The sequence below is a fragment of the Cornus florida genome, unplaced genomic scaffold (genome assembly GCF_030987335.1).
Source record: "Cornus florida cultivar Cherokee Brave unplaced genomic scaffold, ASM3098733v1 CherokeeBrave_3.0.0_Hap2_Chr06, whole genome shotgun sequence".
Lineage (NCBI taxonomy): Eukaryota > Viridiplantae > Streptophyta > Magnoliopsida > Cornales > Cornaceae > Cornus > Cornus florida.
The window spans coordinates 102,192,338-102,218,257 of NW_026775576.1; the positions used below are offsets into that span (position 1 = coordinate 102,192,338).

Consider the following 25,920-nt stretch of genomic DNA (forward strand, 5'->3'; position numbering starts at 1 on the left):
TCCAGGTCGGTATAGAAGTGTTTGGACCTGGCTTTGTCTGTACATGATCTCGGCCTCGCGGCTGTGTGCTTGCCAAATTTAGTGAAGCTTGTGGCTGTAGTAGTTATACGTCTTTACTTATTGTTGAAAGGGCTCAAAGCGTTTTTTATTTGAATTTTTTATTATCTTGTGGCTGAAAATGCTAAACTAATACGTGGTTATTGTTATTGTTAATATCATTATTATTTATTTGGTGAGAGAAATTTAAATGAGAAGACAAAAAGAAGAGATGAATGAGACATAATTGTGTACATTTTTATCTTTTTGTCTTTGTTGGATGAAAAAAAGAGAGAGAATGAGTTAATATCTTATTTTATGTGTTAGGAAAACTTTTATAATAGGGTTGTCTTTTTTTTTTTTCCTCTTTATCTACCAAATAGAAGAGGTCCGTTTCTTTCAATTCTTACTTCTTTTTCTACACTTTTCTTTTCTCCTTCACACTAAACAAAGCATAAAGTTCGAAATAGTTAAATTCTTTTTAACTCGAGATTTGGTCTAATTAAAGAATGAAAAAAAAACTCTAATTTCATATATATACATATTTTAAGAATGAATTAAAACGTCCACACTATCTCTCAATATTTTTATGACTAGTCAATGAAAATGTAAAGAAAAGTTATGAGTTTATTCTAAATAATCTATTTGAATGTACATATATTATGTGACCTTCTAACCGATCCAAAGAGCGACATTGCAACCGAGCATCTTTGCAGCGGTCATCACTTTGATGATCATTTCCCGAACCAACATCTGCCGACCCACAAAGAGGGTGGTCCACTCATATCATTTTTGTTAGGGCAGATTATTTTTTCAAAAATAATAATAATAAACCTAATACTAGTCCACATTTGGTGCACGTAAGACACTTATTCGTCGTTCAAAATGGCCCTATCCCCATGTCTATAACATCTCTCATTTCGCACATGGCACAATCACCTTCGCATTTTGCATCAGCATATCCACTCTCTCTCTCTCTCTCACACACACACACACACACATTTCCCTTGCCGGAAATGTACGTCCTTTCGGCAATTTTCTCCGGAAAATGGCCGAGAAGAGTGATTGAAATCCTCATCTCGGCTGCCAGTTCAATTGTCTTCTTATTTCTCGACCTTCTTGATGTTATTTTCTGCGCATTCTTCAAATTCGTGGATGAATTCTTTGAAGAAACCGCCTCTCCATGTTACTGCCAAAACAGGGGAGGAATCGGAACAGCTGCGAGTGATGACGATGATAGAGAAAGTGAACTGTCGGAAACACTTTATGAGAGGAAAAACTTTTTCCGGGATATGGGTTTCTTTGGATTCTCTAGAAAATGCCAAGGTTCGAAGAAAATACAAGGTTGGACGGTGAAGACGAATAGGTGGTCCGACTGTGGTTGCATGTCTTGTCTTTCATGGGTCAGCAATGGCGATCAGAAGCTCCATGTTGTTCTTAGAGAACCATCAAATGGTATTTCACGAGCAACCCATTTATGAATTCTTGACTTTAATCTATAATTTTATAGAATTTTTATTTTTATTTTTTCTATGATTCCTGCTTTCAGTTTGAATTCACATTGTTTAATCGGAATAAACTATTGCTGGCACCATAAATATGGTTTGTTTTGCACACATTCACCGGTTTATATTATTTGTTTTACTCACGTTTTTCAAAATCCATAGGTATAAGTATCAACAACCTCTTTACTAGGAATGTGACATGTCACAAGTTTGAGGAATGCCATCATTTAATATTTATGTCCGCTGTGGGGACAGTACTAATTAAGACTTTCAATTTATTTGAATCTTATCATGTCCATTTACTACAAACCTAGGTTTTGCAAACCAACTATTGTTGACTCTATTTATTAGCAACTCCTGTGTGTACCTTGTCATTTCAATATCTTCTCACTGTGGTCCGTGGAGGTGGTGGGGACTTGTGTTTTACTTGTTCAAATTAATAATTCGGTTGACAATGATTAGACCTTTGGTCCGTCACATAATTTTGATACCTGATAACAAAAAATGTTGTTGCCTATGGATGTAATTTTAGGGATTTACTAATGTCTTTAGCATTTCTTGTTTGACAGCCCCCTTTGAGGATTGCAAGGAAAAGGCAACTGAAAATGTGATATTCATACATGGTTTCCTCTCATCTTCCTTATTTTGGACAGAGACAGTGTTCCCTAATTTGTCTGAATTTGCAAAGTGCAATTACAGATTGTTTGCAGTAGACCTCTTGGGATTTGGAGGAAGCCCAAAGCCAAGAGATTGTTTCTACACGTTGAAAGATCACTTGGACGCGATTGAGAAATCAGTTCATGATCCTTTTCGGTCGAATTCTTTCCATTTGGTTGCACACTCCATGGGTTGCATACTTGCATTGGCATTGGCTGCCAAGTACTCAAAGTCTGTAAAATCAATCACCCTGATTGCACCGGTGAGCTCATGATCAAGTTGACAATAAATATCACTAATGTATACTATAAACATTACAATGCCGTTTCTTTAGAGCTAATTTCTGAACTAATTATTTTTTTCGTTCAATCATTGACTTGCTTGACACTGGGGGTTGGAAAGTATTCCTCTGCCTGTAGTTTCGAATTCATATTTATAGTTGGTATATCTTTTTCTTTTTATTGCTTATCTGTTAATCTTTTTCCTTCTTTAATTACTTGCAGCCATACTTACCTCCTTCTCAAGGCAGTGCAAGCTTAACCGCGCTCAATAGACTTGCGGATAGGAAATTATGGCCATTGATATTGTTCGGTTCATCATTTATGTCATGGTATGAGCACTTGGGCCGATGTGTGTGCTTTCTTATTTGCCGGAACCATAGGGTATGGGAATGGATTTTGAGGCTACTCACAAGAAGAAGGTGTCTCAACTTTATGATCGTCGACTTAACAAGGCACACTCATCATTCAGCTTGGCACACCATGCATAATGTGATATGTGGGGGAGCAAAATTGATGGATGGATACTTAGAAGCTTTGAAAAATTCGAGTTTGAACGTGAATGTAATTCAAGGCAGCAGAGACCAGGTAGTCCCATTGGAGTGCAGCAACAACATTAAGTTGAAGGTTCCACATGCTGACATTAACATCATACCAAATGCTGACCACAGTTCTGTAGTCCTAGGTAGAGAGGAGGAGTTTACTCGGGATTTAGAGCGCATATGGGCCTCCGTTGCTGATACTACCATGGGAGAGGAATGTTTGCAAAATGGTAATACATAAAGTTTTTTTTGTAGATCGTGAAATTTGAAGTTTATGGAAAACTTGATTGAATTTTAGTATACAGCATTCACATCTTTGATTTTGAAAAATAAGAAGAAAGATGACTTTGGGTTCATAGCTTTTTTCTTTATTATTCTTTTCATCAACTTTTCTCCTAAAGTATTCTGCGCCGGCTTCTGCCTATGTATCTGACTTTGTTGTTATTACCCCTTTTTTCTCATATGGACATCCCTGCTTTTCTACTTATATTAAAATAAAAAAAAATAAAAAAAAAAAAAACCGAAATGATTCAATAATTATGGGCCTTGTTTGTTTCATTTATTTGAAAACAATTTTCTTTATTCATTCTAGCAAGTAAGAGAAGATTGGAAAGGCTATTATCTGTGTGAATACATTGTTGATTCTTAAGAGCAAAGTGGTATTAAAGTATGAGGGCGAGGGCAAAGTTCAAGTCTAGTTAGAGGCAAAATAGATAAGTGACTTTTTAGCCAAAGTAAAAATTAAAAAAAAGTCCCAAAAGCAACACTCAATTAAACAAGAGAAGATTGGATTAAAAAGTAAAAAATGTAAAAGGTATCAAGAATGGTGTTTCCCTCCATGTACAATAACAAAATGCAGAAAAAGAAAAGGAAGAAAAGAAAAGAAAAAAAGGTGCCCCGGCAACACCAAAGAAGCAAAGCTGAATATGCAACAAAAGACAAGGATGTTATGTGGAAATAAAACATTTGAAAACAATTTTAAAGAACTACTACTGTATTTTATAACAGAAAAAAGCATTTACTTAATTCAATTTCTCTATTCAGCAGATGGTTTGTCAAATTGTTTTCCATCATCCAATACTAGAAAACTAGTTTAAGAGAATTGAGCCAAACATATGCTCTCTCAATTGGGCAACAATATTTAAATGAGTTTACTTTTTTCTAATTTGTGGGATGAATAAGTAATAAGAATAGAATAGATGATGGCCAAACGCCATTGTGCAAAGGTCAATCCTAATGTGCTGTCGCAATTATGGTAGGTCAATAAATTCATAGGCCTTGAAATGATTTTTTATTACTTTTAGCCTATGTTCCCCTGTATAGAGTTGAAGTTTTTGACTTGAAATTGATAAAATTAATAAAAAATTTAATTTAATTTTATGAATTACTTTTTTTTTTTTAATTTCAACAAATCTAATTTTAAAATTCTAATTGCATGGCCACCGAAAATAGCCTTAATATTTAATATTTAATATTTAACAGATATATGACTCTTTATTCTCAGAGTGCAATTATACTGTTTTTTTTTTTTTTTGGGTTGGCATTGAAGTTAGTAGTAAATGAACCTAATAATGGAGCGAAGATTTTGAAGTCAAATCCACCAACTTTGACTTTTCTCATATGTAATTATTTTCATTTAGTCCTGGTATAATTGGTACAAACTAGGGTGAAAGGTTAACTCCATTTCATACCAAAGTGTTTCCCTCCATCCCAATATAATACCAGTCTATATATAGTAGCATATATATATTTTTATTTGTTCCTAAATATAGTCTCTCATTTGAAAAATAAATATACTATTTTTTATAATATTATTAATTTAATCTTTTTGTATTAAACCTATAAAAATTAAACATTACATACAGTAAAGATAAATTTAATAATTTATTCATTACTTATATAATAAAAAATAATAAAAATTATTCTCCAAAAAAATTAAATTCTAAAAAAGAACACTTATTTTTTGATCGAGGCTTATTCAAAATTGTTTCGCTCCTAGAACAACTTGTTCAAAAATAAAAAATAATGTATACTTCTCAAAAAAAAAAAAAAAAAAAAATGTTAATATACCTTTATTTATTTATTCATTATTATTTGTATAAAAAACCAAAAAACTTACCTTAATTTATACCAGCTCGTGCACAACGATGCCACCAACCGGTCATAATAATAATAAATAAATAAAAATAAAAATAAAAATAAAAATAACTAAAGAAAAGAAGAAAAGAAAAAGAGGATGATAAAGATACTAGAATTAGTCCTAATCGAAGTTGTCGTTATTATTTGGTGTGTGTGTTTGTGTTATACCGCGCACCTAATTGAGGATTGGTGAGACCATGTCTGTGTGCTACCTTCACCTACCCACTCTTATTTAACGCCTATATTTTATACCCCACGGAGATGCCCTTTTTTGACAGATTTTCCCATTTCAACATTCAAAGCTATGCGGGTAGTTGACACACAAACCCATTCTCTCTAATAAAACCCAATTCTTCATATCCAATTTTTTACTTGTTTCTAGAATCCCCTGAAATTTCTCACATTTGAGAAAGAGATCAATGGATTTCTTAGAAACAACTGAAATCCAATATCTGGGTGTAGCTGTTGCTCTTGTTGCCGTTATTGCTGCTGCTGCCTACTTCTTTTCCTCCAAGAAACCCAAAGGTCTCACTCTCTCTCATATTCGTCTGTGTGTGTTTTAATTTCTTCTCTACTGAATATCAAGTATTTTTATTCATGGTGGTATTTGATCATATTCATAAATATAATTGTTAGTCAATTTTTTGTTTTCTTAATAAAATTGTATTTTTGGGATCCAAACTTGCCCATTTATATGTTTTATATTTTGCCAATTTGTTAGTTGTAGTGTTCTGCAAACTGAGTTAAACAGTTGTTGTGCTTAATAGCATGCTTAGATCCAGAGAACTTCAAGGATTTCAAGCTTGTGAAGCGCACGCAGCTTAGCCATAATGTCGCGAAATTCAGATTTGAACTACCTACACCCACTTCAGTTTTGGGTCTTCCTATTGGACAACATATAAGTTGCAGGTACAGTTGATTGAGTTAACCCAAGGCAAATGGTTCTTGATCTATGTTATTGTGTGTGTAAATAACTCTGTATATTTATATGTAGATAAAAATATTCTTTATTCTGGCCGCATGCTTGGAATTTCTTGATCATCCAGGATTGGGTCTATCCTTGTTCTCTTGTTTTTGCCATTTTAATATTATCAATTTATATTCAGGGGTAAGGATAACCTAGGTGAAGATGTCATTAAACCATACACCCCAACTACTTTGGACTCCGATGTTGGATACTTCGAATTAGTTATAAAGGTATATTTATCCAAAATCTTCAATTCTTCTTGGACCTGGAATTATTGGTTTTATTTATGTTTTGATTGAATTAGATACTTCAATCTTTGTCTGATTCGAATGGGGTCTGTGGTATTGATTTTGCCTCATAAGTAGATGTACCCGCAAGGAAGGATGTCACACCATTTCCGAGAAATGCGTGTAGGTGATCATCTGGCAGTGAAGGGGCCCAAGGTGTGTTTTCTCTTCTTTACATGGTCAATTAAATTCTTTATATTGTTTGGGAATGCATACTTGTTACTAGAAGGTGAGTGAGTTCCTCTAAAAGGCAAAGATGCTATGCCATTTTCGCTTATTTTACCAAAATCACTTGAAAATTTGTCTCTATTGACACGATAAAGCTGAATAGAGTTTGTACCAGATCCTTCAAACCCATAGATACTGTAACATGTGATTATACCACTAAAGGATTTCACTTGTTTTAAAGCTTTATCACTACTGTCTTAGTTATGTGATGTAATATCTGTTGGATATATAGAAAGGATTTCATGTATTTACGAAATCTAGCTTATTTTTTTAGTTAGAAATCCTTCTTAATTATTTGATGAATGAGTTTCAAAGTATATATTGTATTATGGGGAAAAAAAAAACTAAATACAGACAGATTCTTCCCTTTTGATTGTGCAAAGCAATTACTGACTCTTGTTTCTGCCCCTCCTATAATTGCTTGTTCACTTTACCATAGCATCTCTTTAACCATCAAAATTTTCATTAATTGAAGCAGCATTTTTCCCTTGGACTCTGCATTTTTAGCATGATTTCAAAATGAACAGAAGTGGACATGGTTTGAATATTCACTTTAAAACTTTGAAAGTTATGATTCTGTACTTGTTTCTTTTCTTCATATGATTTGTGTGGTGCTTAGAACTACTAGGTATTTAAACTGCAATATGTATAAGGTAATGCTATTCTTTTTTGGCCTATGCGAACTGATGAAGAGTTGGCAATATTCATGAAATAACACATGCATTAATATTATTGCGAAAAAGCAGCTCCTCTGGACGTTAGTAGCAAAGCTGCATTGAGTGATAAAATCACAAATGCTAAACTTTGCTCACTGTAGTTCAGTTGATAACATCAAAGAACCTGATTTTAAGGAATTGAAGATAACAATTTTGAACTATTGTCTTTATTTCAAGCAAGCTATCCAATAACATTTTGTAATAATACCGTTAGAAATAAATTGTTGCTTGTGCCACACATTAAATCCCTAAATAAACCTTTATGTAGTCATGTGGGCCGTAAAGTTAATGGTTCTCTCATAGTAATGGAATTGGATTATTCTCCTTGTAATATATGCCACATTGATAAAAGGTCATTTACCCAGTTTTTGTTCTCCAAATTTGGAGGTTTTGGGAGTGCAAAATTAGGTACAGACTAACTTTTAACATCATTTGAACAAATTGGCTGCCTTTGGGACTCGAACCCACATTGTCAAGCTTAGCAATCTGAGCCTTTGCCACTTAATTGATAAGAAGCTCTAACAGGACTTAAAAGATGTGAAGTTATAACTGCTGTGAAAGTGCTCTTACCTCGTCAGCTTTATTGTACCAGGGCCGCTTCAAGTATCAACCTGGCCAAGTGAGAGCATTTGGAATGCTTGCTGGAGGTTCTGGCATTACTCCGATGTTCCAGGTGTGTATCTGGGAATCGGTATTTATATTTTGTCTTTCATGAGATCTTGATGTCATTATATTTCCAATTGTTTTGTTCTTTTTCATTTTAGGTTGCAAGAGCTATATTAGAAAACCCCAAAGACAAAACAAAGGTGCATCTCATTTATGCTAATGTGACATTTGAGGACATTCTTCTAAAGGTATCTTTTTATAATCTCTCTTTTTTTTTTTTTCTGATATATTCTATTTCACTGTTATTATATTTGGGGAGTTCTCACTTTATTGAAGAAGCCATTTTTTTTTTTTTGATAAGTAAAATTGGAGAAGCCAAATATTTAAACCTTGTCAAATATGATTTATCACCCAAGTAGAATGGAAGATATTTCACTTGTTTCGGGAGTTGAAGCCATCTCTGCTCATTGAAGATGGGAATTACAATGCAGTTAGCACGTGGCGCTTAGTTTTTTTGGCTACGCGTTTTCTATTTGCAAATTTGAGAAGATTTTTATTTTTATTTTTATTTATTTATTTATCTCATGTCAGGGGGGTGTTTGCAAAAAAATGATAGTTCAAGAGAAGCATGGGGAGTATTTGCAAAAAATTGATAGTTCAAGAGAAGTGAGGGAGGGGTTGTCTGCATTTTGCCCTAATCTAAATTTTTATTGCATTTTATTCTTCAGATTTTGAAAAGACCTTTTGGGCTTCTTGTCATTTAAAAGTTTTTCTTTGAAGTTTGGACAAAGATGCCACGTTCTTCTCAAAACAAGACTTCATCAAGGAATCAGAATTGTTTTCAGTTTTTGCAAACTCTTGGGCTTTTCAAGCTCCTCCTCCTTTGAAAACAATAGAATTTGAATCACAACTCTCTATCACAATATTAACATGATCCTTATTAAGAAGGGTAATGTTGGAAGAAGGGGAAGATCAAGACATGTCTCGAGAAACATGTCTCGAGAAATTATCACTAAAGGTAGGTTACATAAAATGCCATTGCGCATTCTCCTTGAAAGGACATGGTTGCTTGGAGAATTATTTTTCCTTTGAATGAAGATTCTGTAAACCGCTGGCCCAAAATCGGAATTTTGATTGCTCTAGTCTCAATAGTGACACTTAAGTGATGACAATTGGCACTAGATGTCTGTTAAATCCGTGGATAAAAGTATGGGAATGAAATCCTATATAATCTGCAGGTTTGACTTTTGAAGCATGGATTTGACCACAAATTGAGTTGCCTATCTATCAAATCTACCAAGAATTTCATGAATTTTTAAGGTTCTGTTACTATGGAGGCTCGAACGTGCATTAATATGCTGTAATATGACCTTTGTTACTGTTGTACTTTAGATTAATTACATTGATGTGGCAAATCAATCTCTCATAGATATGCATATATATAACATATAGGCACTTTGGATCCTATGGTATTTTCCATAATTGCCACTCTCACTCCTGCACCATAGTCTGGGAGCCTACCTCTCATTCACTAAAGACTAGGGATATTTGATACGTAATAGCTTAAAGAGCATCTTTCAGTTTGATTACTTGCTAAGAAGCACGGACACGGATACGACACGACACGGACACGGCGACACGGCAAATCCAAAAAAATTAGGACACGGACACGACGAATAGTATATATATATATATATATATATATATCAGCATTAATAATTTTAAAAAAAAAAACACTGATATGTTTAGGTTGGAATATATATATATATATCACTGATATGTTAGTATATATATATATCAGCATCTTTAGGACACGGACACGGCGAATTGTGGCATCTTTAGGTTAGTATATATATATATCAGCATCTTTAGGATAGTACAAAACAAAAAATAGAACATATCAGCATTAAAAATTTTTTAAAAAAAAAAAATTCCAGAAAAGTGTGTCCGAGCCGTGTCCGAGCTGTCTGAGCCGTGTCCGAAAATTAAAAAAAATAAAAAAATTCCAGACACGTTTTTTGGCGTGTCCGACACGTGTCGGGGCGTGTCCGATGCGTGTTCGTGTCCGACACGTGTCGGACACGGATTCTTCGCCCATTTTGGAGTGTCCGTGCTTCCTAGATTACTTGCAACTCTAATGATTCTTTGATAATTGATCAACATATTTTATTGCTTCCAACAATCTTTGAAACATTTCATCTTTCCACCCCATTCTCTGGATGCCATAAACATTTTTGTGAAACTAAAGGATTTTCACATAACATTTCTTTATGGAACCAAGTACTTGCTGATGTCTTGTGTGTAGCCCAACACCCTTTGAAAATAGAGCCGATCCACCTACACTTCTTGCTTTTACGGCTATATATTGGGAGTTACCCCACATATTGCTAGTGGATTTGTTTCCGTCTTTTGTTGAATCTTTTCATGGCTCGATAGAGAATTTGATAAACAATATTTTTTCCATGTTCTAGAATACGGTTAACCAACATGTTAAGTGTTAACTAATCGATTACGATAAATTGGATCAGATTTTGAATAGAAGTTTATATGTCAATACTTTATCTTGGACAAAATTCCCAGAAGACTTTATTGATGGAAGAGAAAGAAAGAAAAGAAAAATGAGAGTAAATAGAAACAAGACTATGTTGGAACTCGCGGACAGTCCGAGCGAGAATAGAATTGACCAACTACACCGGTCACCATAGATATAGGAGTAGTGGAAGGACTCCAATCCTTTGAAGGTAGGAACCCCCCCTCCCTCTTCAATTTAAGTTGTGTGTTAAAATCTACCGAGGTAATATAGTGTATGCTACTCGATGTGCATGTTTTAAGGTCCAACGTGTTCATATTCGACAACCAGATCCTGTTTCCCAGTGAGCATTCGTGCTCGTTACCCCCTCTTTACATATTCTACAGATGTGAATATGCTGTGTGTATGTGATAACATGGGAATGGATGGCATTGATGTGATCTTATTTATTTTTTGGAAGAAAAGTAGGAGCCATCTTATATAGAGAGAGAGAGAGAAATAGGTGCCATCTTGTGTACAGCTCCTGATACAGGACAAATAGGCTTGTTGTAACATTGATTTAGCACATGAAAGAAAGCAGGGGATGAGAATTAGAAGATAAGATGAGGCTAGAAGAAGAGGGTGAGAAGACAGACAAAAAAGGTGAGAAGATAGATTGAAAGAGAGAGACTGAGAATAGCAAGAACAAAGTGGGAGAAAGAGATGCAGAGAGAGTTCGCAAACTCACGATAATAATTCAAATAATCCAAAGCTGAAAACCTATGTTTACAAAGGAGCCTTTATATAGGCTAAACGTTAAGCAAACCCTAATGAACCCTAAAATATGAAAAATACTAAAATAACCCTAAAATCTGAACATTAACAAAAGTAACAAGAAACATACTTTTGTAGCCCTAATTTTCAAAAATTCCTAATTCTATTTCTCTTTTCCCCTTCTCCAAATGTGATGTTGAAACACGCGCAACTCATGAGTGCGCATCTTGTTTCCCATAAGCTCTTAAGTGTTCATTCTTGTATAAAACCCTCATTGACGAAGATGAGGGGATCTTATGTAATTTGGTATTGATGTCAGTAGGTCTTACAACCCAAAGAGATGAGTGATCGTAGTTGTTAATTGTAGGGGTGCACAAAAGAACCTTGGAACCGGAACCGGAACCGAATTTTCGGTTCTCACGGTTCCAATTCCTAAAACGAGGAACCGTTTAGATTCGGTTCGGTTCCGGTTCCGATCTTACGGTTCAGTTCCGGAACCGAACCGAACCGAACCGTAATACATATATATATATATATATATATATATATATATATATTATATAATTATATTTGTGGGATGTAGGCCGTGGTCTATGGGCGACTGGGCCATGTCTAGCCTATAACTTTCAAAGTGACCACATCCACATATTCAATTCGACATTTCATAATTCAGATTGGATAAAAGTCTTAAAAATCAAAAGTCACAAAACTCTCAAAACCTAAACCTAAGCTTTAGGTTCAGTGAACTAACCTCTCAAAACACACTCGGTGGCTCTGCCTCCCCTCCTCTCCTCTCCTCTCCTCTCACTGGTCTCTATCTTCGCAGATCACCGGTCGGATTGGTCAGATCGGTCTCTGTCTCAGCCTCTCCTCTCAGCCTTTGATTTAATTAAGTCAATTTTAGGAGGCTTTTCTGTCGATTTTTGGCGAGGGAAGACTCGATCCGGTAAAATGAGGTTCGGAACGTGGAGACTGGAGAGAGTGTTCGAGAGAATTGGTGAGAACGTCTGCGTTTGTGACCGATGATCGGCAACTGGAGCCGATCAAAGATGGAGGCGGTGCTCGGAAATCGACGACTTTTTCTGATTCAATCACTTCTACTCAGATCGGTCTCTGTCTCAGCCTCTCCTCTCAGCCTTTGATTCAATCACCTCTACTCAGATCTTCGCCTCTCCTCTCCTCTCCTCTCAGTCTCAATCTCAGCCTCTCTTTCCGGTCTCAGTTTGGTCAACGGTTCCATGGAATCGAACCGGAACTGAACCCTTTTCACGGTTCGGTTCCACTGCTCACGGTTCCGGTTTCGGTTCCATTTTTTAGGAACTGTTCAGACTGGTTCCGGCAGGAACCGTACCGAACCGAACCTTGTGCACCCCTAGTTAATTGAGCTGATTTACTTTGTAATAATATATTTGAGGTAAAGTTGATGACAAAGTTATGATTTGTGAATTGTATTTATTATGGATGTTGTATTTATGATGTAATGGGTGATCCCGGACCTTCTAATACAGGAGGTTTGGGATTATTATGGCCTCTAAGTCAGGGTCATGTCCTAATCTTGTGGGATCTGGGAAGGGGCGTGACATGAAAACATGCATGCAGTAATTCATATGGATTGCATTACAAATGGCGAGTATGATTGGTTGCTCTTACTTGTGCATTACAAATGGTGACCCGGGTTAGTGACTCGTACTAGTGCATCACAAATGGTAATGTAGGATAATTGGCTCATATTTCAGAAATAATTTGAGATGATAGGCTGATTTTGGTCTGGTCTAAATTTATTGTTTTTTTCCCCCCTTTTTCATAAGCAATTTATTGCTTCTTTATTTTTTTTAAAAAATGTTGGATCTCTCTTTGAAATGCAATGAATTAATTCATATTGGAAATCTGCAGGAAGAATTGGACGGTCTTGCTACAAACTACCCTGATCGCTTCAAGATTTACTACGTACTGAATCAGGTCAGTTGCTTTTCTTATGTAGTACATCTTGTATTTTTATTTTTATTTTCCGTCTTTTACCACTTTTTCTCTTGCTACTAAATTTGTTATATTTATGTAAACATTGCACCAGTCTCTAAAAAACTGTTTTGGCTTACCAACAAAAAAAAAAAAAAGAAGTCCTTTTTTCATTCTCAACATTTACAATTACATTACAAGGATATACATGATTGGATTTAACTAAGACACTAGCGTGTGACATAAAAATGGGCAAATACCAGGTGCTCCTGGATGTCATTTGAGATGCTAATCATTGTAACTTTTGAAGTCTTGTTAAGGCTCCCATGTCCGGTTCTGTCAACAAAAAAATTGGCGTATTGTGACATTCTGTTGCTTGAACTGTGTATTACAGATCAGCTAACTGCTTGAAAACATTTTCAATTGATATTCATTCCAAGTTTGCAGTTAGCATATCAAGTAATTGTGCCTTATTCTGATGATCGGATTAGCTTGTTAGATGACTTGCATAAAAGAGGAGTGTGTACCTCATGCTAGGTGGACCCACTCTAATGTATCACTATAGAGAGAACTTGTACATAGTATATAGGTACGACTATTTTGGTGTTGTCTTTTGAACCACTCTCCTGCTCGATTACTTTTGCAGCCTCCTGAAGTATGGAATGGTGGTGTTGGCTTTGTATCCAAGGAGATGATCCAAACCCACTGCCCTGCACCATCTCCTGACATTCAGGTATATTTTGAACTCTTCAGATTTGATTATATTCGCATGCATTATGTTCCTTTTAAATTTTCCGAGTGATGGAAGAAAGAGATAAGGTCTAATTCTTATATTGGAACCTGCAGATTTTGAGGTGCGGTCCACCACCAATGAACAAGGCGATGGCTTCTCACCTTGAGGCTCTTGAATATGCGCCACACATGCAGTTCCAGTTCTGATCCTTGTGTGGGGGGTTCTTAGCCTTCACTCGACATATTTAGCCCTTCCATTGTTTTGAGCAAAAGCATCTATGTTCTGTATGTTGTATTTCTGTGCGTTTAATGGATAGGTAACACAATCGGGCAACAATAAACTTTTCTGGATTCAGCTTCAATAAGGGATTCTCTCTCTAAGTTACAATTCCCCATATCTGTATTGATGTGTGTCTGTTCTGCACTTATGAAGCATCCATGAATGTCTCATGTCTAGAGGGCTAAATTGAAGCATTCATGAAAATATGTTTGAGACATTCCTACTTGCCAACCAAAACAGCCAACTAGGTTGCCTCCCCATTGGACATTTATTAATCACTATGCAACCAATATTAGTATCCATTATTAAAACTCACAATATGGATTCGAATCCTTTGAAGATGTATGTATGTTTCTTAAGTGGAACTATAGAGCAACAGGCCAATGTCTTCAAAATTTAAAACGATGATGTATAAACTAGCAATGTAATAAAATTTACATTTAACTTCAGTGACATTTTTAGTGTAAAGAAAACTAAAGCTGATACCAGAGCAGTCTAAAAACAACAGCAGAATTTGAACAGAGAAATCAGACAAGATTGCCACAGAAAACAAAAAAACCCCTTCTCATCCAAAACCTAAATCCTTGCTTCTGAAGTCATTCTAGGAGAAATAGTATGGATACCAATTTCCGAAAAACCCTTTCAACTTGTTAACCAGTTTTGTTGGTTGTTTAACTAGAAGATATCCACAAGGAAAGTGATAAAGTGACCTAAGACTAAGGCCGAGGGACTTTCTGAATGGGCCCATCCACTTGGGCTGGGTCGACCCATCAAGCCTAGTGGATGCCGTATAATTCTCAATTTTTTGGAATTTTTTTGATACAGATTAAACTCTGTTAGTAATAAAGTGGGACCAAACTTAGGACTTGTTTGGTGAGTGGGAATGGAATGAAATAAAATGGAATGGAATGTTTTTAATTTCATTATTTTAGTTTGGAAAGTAATTTTAAAGATAGAATGTCCATTCTTCACATTTCTTGGAGAATAGTCATTCCATCAAAATCATTCTACTTTTCAACAACAGGAATAGACATTTCATTCCCTATTTAAAAAAATAGGGAGTAAAAATAATATTAAAAATCGGAGTAAAAGTAATTTTAAAAATCAGAGTAAAAATAATATTAAAAATTGCTTTACTTGAACGATGTGATAGCTAATACACTTTTTTCAAACAATGAGATCCAATAAAAGTCAACTTTTTCTTGATATTTCCTCCTCAATTTCCAAATATACATTGAAAATATATATTTACGAATATATATTTATATATTTATTTGGTTTACATATATATATATATATTAGTTTTCTTTTTTTAAGCCATGCAAAACTAAATGAAAGTCCATTCTCTGATTCATTCCATTTCTATCTTATTTCCAAACTATCCCTAAAATTTATTTATTTATTTATTTTTTATTTGGTTTGGGGGTTCGCCTGTTTGGACGAGGCAGGTGATGACTTTAGGTCATGCCAAATCTAATCTTAGTTGGTAAAATACTATCACTATCCTAACTACTATTAATTTATGATTAGTTAATTTTTTTTTTCACCCTGTATGTTTAGTTAATGATGGTTGAGTTGAAATTAAGATGCAATTATATCAGTAGTGATGTAATAGTCCCAACAACAAAATAGCTATAACTGGAAATAAAATTCCTCTCATTACTCATACATGTTCAGATTACAAGAGGAGGAGCCCGCTTCAACAGATAGACCCTATTCCCACGCGACTTCAAATTGAAGGGTCTTTTTCAGAGAGACAAAGAAAGAGAGAAATAGGAGAGTGAAAGAGAGAGAGTGTGTGTGTGTTTCTGATCAACAGCCTCTGCGTTTGTTCATTGTATATCCTCTACGCTACGAACCACAATATTCTGGTGAACTTTTTTCCCTTTCAAACTCTCTCTGACAGTATTTTATTTATATATATTAATTTGTCGATTTGGCCTTCTTTTTTCTTGATGGATTGGCGAGTTTAGATTCAAATTCATCTGGGTTGCTTTTGTTTCACATTGGATGATTGTTCTTGAACTGGGTTTTGTTTTTCTATTATATCTGACAAATGTAGAGAGAGAAAATGAATTGTTGTAATGAGTGTTCTTAATGGGCAATGAATAGATGGTTGATTTCTGGTTCTATTGACGTGATTGTTATAGGGTAACCTTTGAATTTGGGTGAGTTCGAATTTCGGCTTAATTTGCATGTCGTCTTCACCTTCTTCACTATTCTGTGTCTTCATTCATATCTCCTCTCTAATCAGTGTATGGCCTGTCGGGGTCTGTATGTGTTTTAATCTTAATTATCAAGATTAATTTGTTTCATTCTGTAGTTGCGCATACAATTTTGTTTGGATTGTGTCATCTTTTGGGAATAGAGAAGAGAGATGCTTTACAAAACAGACTAGTGATTCTTGGGATTGGGGTGCAATGGCTGAGAGAAATGCACCCTCCATTGGGCTTATTTCTCAGAAATCATTGTTTTATTTGTTTTCTATCACAACCGTCTTGTTCATATTGTCTTGGTTCTTTGTGTTGCGTTCCACTGGCCATAATCACTTCATTAACCATAGTTTGATACCCAATTCCAAGGTCTTTGCCAGGATTGATAAGAGGAATTCTAAACCCCATATTCAGAGTGAAGATGAACCTTTAGTGTTGAATAATCCAATGAATGTTGGAAAAGAAGTACAAGCATCCAAAGATAATGCTTTGGTGAAAGACAATTCAAATAAAGTAGCCCTTAAGGTTTTCATGTATGATTTGCCCCCGGAGTTTCATTTTGAGCTTTTAGATTGGAAGGCAAATGGAGGAAGTGTTTGGCCCGATATTCGAACCAAAATCCCTCAATATCCTGGTGGATTAAACTTACAACACAGCATAGAATATTGGCTAACGTTGGATCTTCTCTCGTCGGAATATGCTGACCCAGCCAGTGCTCATACTGCAATAAGAGTCCACAACTCAAGCGAAGCTGATGTCATATTCGTTCCATTCTTTTCCTCCTTATCCTTGAATCGCTTTTCCAGATTGAAGCCGCACGAAAAGAAGAGCAAGAACACATTGCTACAGGAAAAGTTGGTTAAATTTTTGACAGCTCAAGAGGAATGGAAGAGGTCAGGAGGATGTGACCATATAATTTTAGCCCATCATCCAAATAGCATGCTAGATGCAAGGACGAAGCTTTGGCCTGCGATGTTCATACTCGCAGATTTTGGAAGGTACCCCCCAAACATAGCTAATGTAGAGAAAGATGTGATTGCACCTTACAAGCATGTAATCAGAACCTTTGTCAACGACTTATCTGATTTTGATAGCCGTCCAACTTTGCTGTACTTTCAAGGAGCCATTTATAGAAAAGATGTATGTGATCTTCTTCCCTTAATCTTTCTATTAGTCGTTTCTTTAGAATTTAGAGGTTGGAAAAGAAATTTTTGTTTGTCAATTGCCAGTAAATGTGATCCTTTACTCTCTTTTTTTGACTAATAATTGGCTATATAATCCAACAAAAACTTGTTTTACATGCTTTGTTTACCATGCCTAGTTTCAGACATATGCTTAGACTGATATGCATTCATTTATTTATTTAGTTATTTTCTGGATTAATTAAATTTACAATCTTCGTATGATTTTCAATTTTTTCCAATCATTAATTCTAATTATGACTTGTCCCTATTTCCATTATCCCTTTTGCTCTATTACTAATTTGTATAGCTCAAGGTATAAGTAGTGAGGAAAATGTAGATATGTTGTATGTAGAGTAGAAATTCTAGTGTTCTATTTCTATTTTTGATTGAAGAATGCTATGCCTGTTACAAAGGTGAAAACTTAGGCAGTTTATATATGTTGCAGCTTCTTTTAGATTTATTGAAGTTCGAGTTAGAAGTATAGTATTTTCTTAACTTGAGAAAGTAACCCCAAGGGGGTGGAAGATTTGGTTAAGAAATACACCTTTGACTTTGATTCCCCTCCCTGAGGCAAGCCTCTTGAATTAGAACTGGCACGTGACATTGGGGCTTGTCACGTGTCAGGAGGTGATTAGTCTCGCCAAAAGGGTGGGAGAGAAAAAGAAAAAGAAAAAGAAAGAAAAAAAAAAACGAGTGGATTTTCAAGTGGTGTCAACAATGTAGCTGTTGAGACTTGTAAGGGAAGTATAATTAAGTTCCTTTACTTTTATTTTATGTTGAAATCATCATTGGTTTTTCAACTTCGAAGCTCAGGTTGTTAGCTGAATTCTGAGACTTCCATTCTTATGAAGTCATAAAACATATTTTCTCCTCTTTATATCAAACAGACGAATCATTTTACTTTGTGTTATATTTGCAATTACACATATGGGAATCTAACTAATTTGGTGGTTTTCCGAAATCACAATTCATGGTTCTAGATGATGCAATTTAGAGGAAGAGTAGCTTCAAATGTTTGATTTCAGTAAGAAATTTTATTAATTTACTTAACTTGAGTTGGACTTTTTTCTATCAATCCATTTATGTGCTATTCTGTTGCTTAAAAGGCTGGGGAGAAGGAAATTAAGTATGTTATACCATTCCAGCCACCAAAATGGCTTTATTAGTCTTCTTGGCAACCTTATGGAGATTTGGGTGAATTAAATCTTGATGTAATTTTTTTTGTGGGTAAGTGAGACCAGCAACTTTGTACCTTTCCCTTTTTGATACTGTAAGATGTCTGAATGAACCTACATTAAGAAGATATAAGTTTGTGTCACCCTCTCTCTTCGCTTCAGTGCACTAACTTGCTTAAGAACAGGAAACACCTTACATCATTTTTATTTTTATTTCTCGTGTTTGAGGATAGGTTCTCATGACTATCAGTAACAAAATGCGTCTATCTGCTTGGTTGTCACCAAAAAAATTCTTATGATGATTGGAATTCCAATGATTTGAGAAGATTGTACTATGTGGGGATTCAGAAGGGCTTATAAGAGTGGTTGAGGAAGTTTGGCACGGGGTGAAGGTTTTGTGGTTTGGTATGGCAGTGAGGTTTTTATTTTGTGAATGGCATTTGGCATCAGAAGATGCCTTTAGGAAAGGTGTCTCTGGCCTTATTTCTGCATTGCGTGGTTGATGAGGGTGTCAAAGTGTCATGTGTTGGAGGGAGAGTAAGGAATATGCCTTAGAATATCAAATTTTTAGAAATCCTTTTATGATTAGAAGTTGGCACTGATTGAGAAGCTCTTGAAGATGTGATAGATATTAAGGTGATTGGGGATGCATAGCGTGTTCTTTAATTTGGGGTGTATGTCAGTATTTTCTGACAGTTCCAATTTGACTTAAAACTTTTTGGGTCAGACTGTTCCTCGTGTGGTGGATTTGGAGGTCAGTTGTTCAATCTTAGTGTTTTTTTTTTTGGCCAGGTTGCCTTGAGTAATAGAATCACAGGAACAAGGTAATTAGTGGGTGTTAGGAGTTGGAAAGCATTTCGAGTTGATCATCACCAAGATAATGGCTCCCAGCCATCTGATTTATGCAATTCTGTGATGTTATTGCTCTCATCAAATACTTTCTAGGCCAATAGTCTTCTGGCAATCCACAAACAATTCCCAACTCATATGATTGTTATACCTTGGATTGCAGAATACATGGTAAAGCAAGCAACACGATTTTATCCTTTGTGTCAACTCCTCTGCCCTCCGGTTCATTCTAATATTTCAGATTAAGTTTCCTTTGTTATTCGTCTGATTCTTTTCTTATTGGTTTCTCATCTTCAGGGTGGTTTTGCTAGGCAAGAGCTATTCTATCTTCTAAAAGATGAAAAAGAAGTGCACTTCTCTTTTGGTACTGTCCAAAGAGATGGGATCAGAAAAGCTACAAGTGGTATGCATTCCTCCAAATTCTGCCTCAATATAGCTGGTGACACTCCATCATCAAACCGTCTTTTTGATGCCATTGCTAGCCATTGTGTCCCTGTTATCATCAGTGATGACATTGAGCTCCCGTATGAAGATGTCCTGGACTACTCTGAGTTCTGCATATTTGTACGTACATCAGATGCTCTCAAAGAAAAATTTCTTATAAACCTTATCAGGAGCATTGGAAAGGATGAATGGACTCGAATGTGGGTGAGGCTGAAAGAGGTTGAAACTTTCTTTGAGTTTCAGTACCCTTCAAAGGAAGGTGATGCTGTCCAAATGATATGGCAGGCCGTGGCCCGTAAGGTTCCTGCTATGAGAATGAAGTTACACAAATCTAGGCGACTCTCTCGTTCTCATGCCCCTAAAGAAAAAGGGCTAAGATCAGCTCCATTGCCGCGTAATTTTGGTGAGTGAGCCAAAAACAAATACTCTTTGGCTAGGCAGTTTTGGATATGAGGTGAACATTTGGAACGCAGCTTGAAGAAGATAGTAAGTACAATATATGCTTGCGACAGACTTTTTTGACTAAATTGTAACACTTGTAAATGACAGACAGAGGGGAAGATGGGAGAAAAGGAGGTTTTTAAGGCACTGGACTGTCAATTGGCTAGAAATGTTGATGTCTGTTATTTGTTTTTTTCTTGATTCATTCATTCAATCATTAATCGATGTGCTCTTTTTTACCTTCAGTTGCTACAAGAACTGAATGCCAACACGTCTAGACATTGTAAAACATGTAGTCAAATCCTGATTAACAACATGGTTAAATATATATATATGGATGTATATATATGTATGTATGTAAATGTATGTTGGTAAAAGGGCTATGTTTATGGTGCCCATCAGAAAGGAAAATGATTTGTCTTCCAAAAGCGGAGGTCCAAATGGGAGTCGAAACAGATTAGGTCAGTTGTAAGTTGGTCAAGCTTGAACAATTTTATGTCCATTGGAGTTGACTATTGACTCCTTCCACAACCAACATAAAAATCTTTTTTTTTTTTTTTTTCCTCTTAGTTGATATTGATACACACTTGCCTTTTTTGAGATTTGAATTCTTGACTTCCCTTTGAAAAGTAAGAGGTTGATACTGTTGGGCCACTGATCCGTTAATTATATATATAAAAAAAATCTTGTAACTCAGTGTTGGCAAGATTTGGATTTTGAACAAAATTCATAATTTGGAATTCGGGGTAAATTTACTGGATAGGATTTGGAGCAAATATTTGAAGAATTGCAATGAATATGGGTGTTGGCAGCTTGATAACCAGATTTACAAGCTTCTAATCCAACAACGTTCTACTCGTTGATTCTGCGGAGTCATGCTTTCCACTCTCTCTCATCACGTTGTAACTGAGTTTTATATAGATTGGCGTAAAAGGTTCCATGCTTTTCACTCTTTGTTGTAACTGATTTCAGTATATCTATATATATATATATATGTGTGTGTGTGTAGGTTACAACTTTTATTGGAAAGAATCAAAGATGTTACATGCCAGGAGGGTTTAGGGGGGTTTGCATCTTGCATCTCATATTTGGAGAAATTGTTCAGGGTAAATTTTACCTAGGTCAATATTTAACATAAATTCTCGCCATGTTTCATAATCTCATTCTTGTCTCTCGTAGTGTGTTATTTTATCGTTTTATTCACGAAATGTTTACAGTCATTTCAAGTATTGGAAGAACAAAATTGACGTTCTAGTTACTAATAGAAGAGGAAAGCGAGATTACAAGGGAGGTAGGGGGATTATGAAATATAAAGAAGGTTTATGTGAAATATTGACAAATTTTAAAGGTAATAAATGTTTATCCAATTATTTAGTACAGGAGAGAAGCACCGCATCACTGTAGAGATTTCAATCTCTAGAAATCAAGCTCTCCCGTCATAATCTCCAAAATCTCTCACATCCGGAAAAAGTTTAAGCTAACATATGGAAGAATAAACTCTAATCTCGGGACTCCATTTATTGATTTTTCATCCAAAAATTAAAAATTAAAAAATCAATTAGAGCTAAATAAATATATATCTATATTCTATGCATATTTTATACAATCACATGTTGTACTGCACCCAATCCAAATTCAATATTGTAGTGGTTTATTTTATTTAAAATTTTATGTGAATTAATAAAATTAAGCTCAGAAAAATGCATAGTGACAATTAATTATTTTTATTTATGATAAAGCTACATTGAAAATTTTCATGATTACCTTTGTCTTGGATTAACAATTCATAAGTATTCTGACCCAAACAAACCGCCTAATCCCGGAGAAGACTAAACTTGATGTTGAATATCCTCTCAATTATCGACATGCATATTCTCCAACATGTCAATTCTATCCCAAAGCTTCCAATATTTTAAACTGATGATTACTTAAAATAATCAAACTTTTATTTGTCAGAACACAAATCAATTCATATATGTTAGTTTAAAATCGACATCTAGATCTAGGGAGTCCAATAACGAATTTCAATTCAAATTATCAAACAACGACCATGAGAGGGACATCTAGGTTTTGTTGTAACCTAGCTTTTTATTATAGAAGATAATGAAATACTAATTAATTAATATATATAAGAACATATAGCAACGAACAATGAGCCGACATTTTTGAGATTTGAAGGATTATTATAATGTTGTTGAAAATATAGATGACAAGCGTGTCTTAGTTAGAACTTAGAACTATAATACTTTGGTGCTAAAAGTTATGTGGATAACTACGCTGCATGTCCTCGACCTCATGATACATTTATGTATATATGTCATTGTTTGGCTTCTGGGAAAATGTTGGTTTATTTATCAAGAAACTAATGAAAAGTCCAACCTCCATTTGATTTTGTTGTGGGCTGATTCACTCTATGGACTATATTTTAATACTATTTTCAAGGACTCTGGGTGATTTGGGTTCTTGGAAATGCAGATAGAAGCAGGTGGAGAAAAACAAAGAGTACATGCATCTTGGTTTTTTTTAGCTTAATTCCAAATTTATATTTTTCTAAAATGATAACAAATTTTAACATGACTGGTCTTGAAGTCAGTGGATCAATTTTAACGCAATTGATTCCTTCGGTTTTTTCAATGACTGAAAATCGTATTCTTCTGCAGAGTGTGTGTGTATATATATATATACATACCTAAGTATACATGAATATAAAGAGTGACAGCGAGAGGGACACGGATGCTCTCTCTAGTGTTTATCGAGACCAGTCAAAATGCAGCAGTGATGTTGAAAGGTGAATGATTCATTTGGATACAAGGATTGCAATAATATGGATAATAAAAATGAGAATTAAGTTACCTTCCGAAAAAAAAAAATGAGAATTAAGTGCTATAATTTTTAAGAGCTGAAAATTAAATAAGTCTAGTCTTTGATATTTAAAATTTTTAACTCATTTGAAGTGGTAGTTTTCTTTTAAGTGATGGCCAATTTTTATGTTATCAAATTTAATTTATCTGTATAAGTACTTAATTCATTCAAAATTGAATATCGAGTTATCAAACAATAACTTACTCTAAAGAATTGAACTGTTGAGTTAAAATAATATTTTCTTTGTACAATTAACAATATGATGATACTCTTGAGAGGGGAACAACGACTTGGAAATGGCTGGTAATATCCCGTAGGCTGAGGAGCAAATAAAAGAATTATTCCAAAAAAGGGCTTCCATAGCAACGGTGGATGAAGCGGAAGCGAGAATGTCCATTTTTTAATACATCTGTGGGGCAAGTTCGGATATATGAAGTACACACCGACCTAGGATATTGAGGGGGGACAAAAGTAATTTTTATTTTTATTTTATTTTATTTTATTTTTTTTCAGGGAGGTAATGCTAAAATTTCGTAGGTGTATAATTAAAAATAAGAAAAACTACTAGTATTTAATGAAATAATAATAATATTTTATTATTTTATTTTTCAGGGAGGTAATGCTAAAATTTCGTAGGTGTATAATTAAAAATAAGAAAAACTACTAGTATTTAATGAAAAAATAATAATAATTCATGGGGGCAATTGCCCTTCGCCTTCCTCTGTAAGTCTGTCCCTAGTACACCCTGTACATGTATCATAAATCTTTACCGAATGTAATATGAGATCTATAAAAATTTTAACATTAATATTCCCAGATCATAAAAAATGATGAAAAATGTGTTCTTAGACAATGATTTTTATTCTTTAATATCAGTGAGATGACATAACATCCATTTTGGTTTTTTCTTGAAATTGCAAAATAATGATCAAAATTACTTGTCAACATGAATACTTTAAATATTTTTGTTATTTTGCTTGTTTAATTCATTAGTAAAACAAAAGGAAGGACAAAAGCAAATTAATGACAAACAAGCTACCTTTAAACACAAAGTTTGTTTGTCAAACACGTTAAAATATGTACCTTGTAGGTGCAGTGAAACTAGATGATCCTTGTCACTATTACAATTACTCACATGGGAAAAAACACTAAAACAATAAAGGACTAATTAGTTGTTATTCTATATCTGAGTTGATGGGTTTGTTATAATTAAGACCTTGATGTTTGGGAAAGTTATTCTCTTATTGATTGATTAAATTTCACAATTAAAAAAAAAAAAAAAAAAATTTGTGGTCAAGAAATATATGCCGAAAAGATATACCCTAAATGTGTCTTTATATTTTCAACAAAGGCTGCCTATAATGTTTAATTTCTTGGTACAAAAGGGACAAAAACCTACCCATCTTTTTGTTACTGATTGCCCATAGAGATCACTGTCTGTAGACATTCCTTGGCTGTGTTAAGATGACTGTATGCTCTGCATATATTCGTTGGTTATGAATTCGTAAAAAGACAATTATTTGACCAAATTGATTCATTTTCCAGTGTAGCAAAATGTTGTATTGAAAGATGGTCAAAAACAATAAAGGACTTTGAATTCATCTTTAAGATTTTGCCTGCATTATGTTGGATTTGCCCACACACAAGCTGCTTGCACACTCGCGCACATTTGAGCACTGTAACACTTCTACTATTATGTAAGAATGCTTTGTACAAAGTTAGTTTTAACACTACCCTTTAACTCCCAAGGTCTCACTATAGTACTAGTATTGGTGGTTACAAATGAATACTGCTACTTATTTATAGGCATCTCATCAACCAATGAACGTTTAGGATGCATATCGTTCATACATAACTTTCTTTTACCTTCTCTACACTTCTACACATATTTTTACATACTAAAATTCTCCCTATCACTCTGGAAAACTTCAGAATCCCCTCCTCCATTGTAGATGTTATGTAACATGTTACTCAGAACGTGTGTCACTGTATCGCGTAATCTCCAATGACAGGATGTGACATTAAACTCTTAATCTAATGATGCACATGTTGATATTGTCTTGTACTTTATAATTTACTTTTAAATAAAAATTGGTTGCACTAGTATGGTAATAAAATTTTAAAATAAATGTGACGAAATTGTAATAAGAGGCAAGCAAAATGCACCGGAGAGAATTTTGATTCATCGCTTCATCAAGTATTAAGTGACAAAACACAAAAGTTGTTTACAAAAATAAAAAAGTTAAAACAGTTCTTTTCACTCATGTGTGTCCGTACCACATCATAAATAACGTAACGTTTTTCTTATAACTTTCTCAATTTCTTTATTTTTATAAAATTGTTTAGATTTAAATTTTTAAAAGGAAGAGTAAAAAGATTAAACAAACTCGAGTGTAATATTTTCTTGCACACTTCCTCTATTCCTATTAGAATCGATTTGGGATCATCCTAATAACTACTAGGCGAATTGAAGCTAAAAGTTGTAGGTGAGTTAAAAGTGATGATGAGAAAGGGGATGGGTTGATTTGCAGCAATTTACG

The 25,920-nt window shown here is 34.6% G+C and overlaps 2 protein-coding genes across 3 annotated transcripts; both read left to right on the top strand.

The window, feature by feature from the left end:
• Window positions 1-953: 953 nt before the first annotated feature.
• Window positions 954-14,313, top strand: LOC132313446 (NADH--cytochrome b5 reductase 1-like). Of its 2 annotated transcripts, XM_059812211.1 has the most exons (11): window positions 954-1,491; window positions 2,111-2,460; window positions 2,702-3,248; window positions 5,925-6,066; window positions 6,264-6,354; window positions 6,490-6,567; window positions 7,948-8,028; window positions 8,120-8,209; window positions 13,138-13,203; window positions 13,847-13,933; window positions 14,047-14,313. In XM_059812211.1, the coding sequence occupies exons 1-11, from the start codon at window positions 963-965 to the stop codon at window positions 14,137-14,139; spliced, it is 2,154 nt and encodes a 717-aa protein (XP_059668194.1). In that variant the 5' UTR covers window positions 954-962; the 3' UTR covers window positions 14,140-14,313. The 2 variants fall into 2 exon arrangements, with proteins under 2 accessions (XP_059668194.1, XP_059668195.1); XM_059812212.1 differs by lacking the exons at window positions 954-1,491; window positions 2,111-2,460; window positions 2,702-3,248 and adding an exon at window positions 5,370-5,682.
• A 1,239-nt stretch (window positions 14,314-15,552) lies between these two features.
• On the top strand, window positions 15,553-20,757 carry LOC132313447 (probable arabinosyltransferase ARAD1). Its single transcript, XM_059812213.1, has 2 exons — window positions 15,553-17,565; window positions 19,931-20,757. Exons 1-2 carry the CDS (start codon window positions 16,633-16,635, stop codon window positions 20,486-20,488), a joined length of 1,491 nt encoding a protein of 496 aa, XP_059668196.1. The 5' UTR covers window positions 15,553-16,632; the 3' UTR covers window positions 20,489-20,757.
• Window positions 20,758-25,920: the final 5,163 nt, after the last annotated feature.

Excerpts from the sequence above, each read along its gene's own strand:
- LOC132313446 (XM_059812211.1), top strand. The coding sequence starts at position 963 with ATGGCACAATCACCTTCGCATTTTGCATCAGCATATCCACTCTCTCTC. Across the intron at positions 6,355-6,489 it reads ACTTCGAATTAGTTATAAAG|ATGTACCCGCAAGGAAGGAT; the intron begins GTATATTTATCC and ends CCTCATAAGTAG. Across the intron at positions 8,029-8,119 it reads GCATTACTCCGATGTTCCAG|GTTGCAAGAGCTATATTAGA; the intron begins GTGTGTATCTGG and ends TTTTCATTTTAG.
- LOC132313447 (XM_059812213.1), top strand. The coding sequence starts at position 16,633 with ATGGCTGAGAGAAATGCACCCTCCATTGGGCTTATTTCTCAGAAATCA. Across the intron at positions 17,566-19,930 it reads GAGCCATTTATAGAAAAGAT|GGTGGTTTTGCTAGGCAAGA; the intron begins GTATGTGATCTT and ends TCTCATCTTCAG.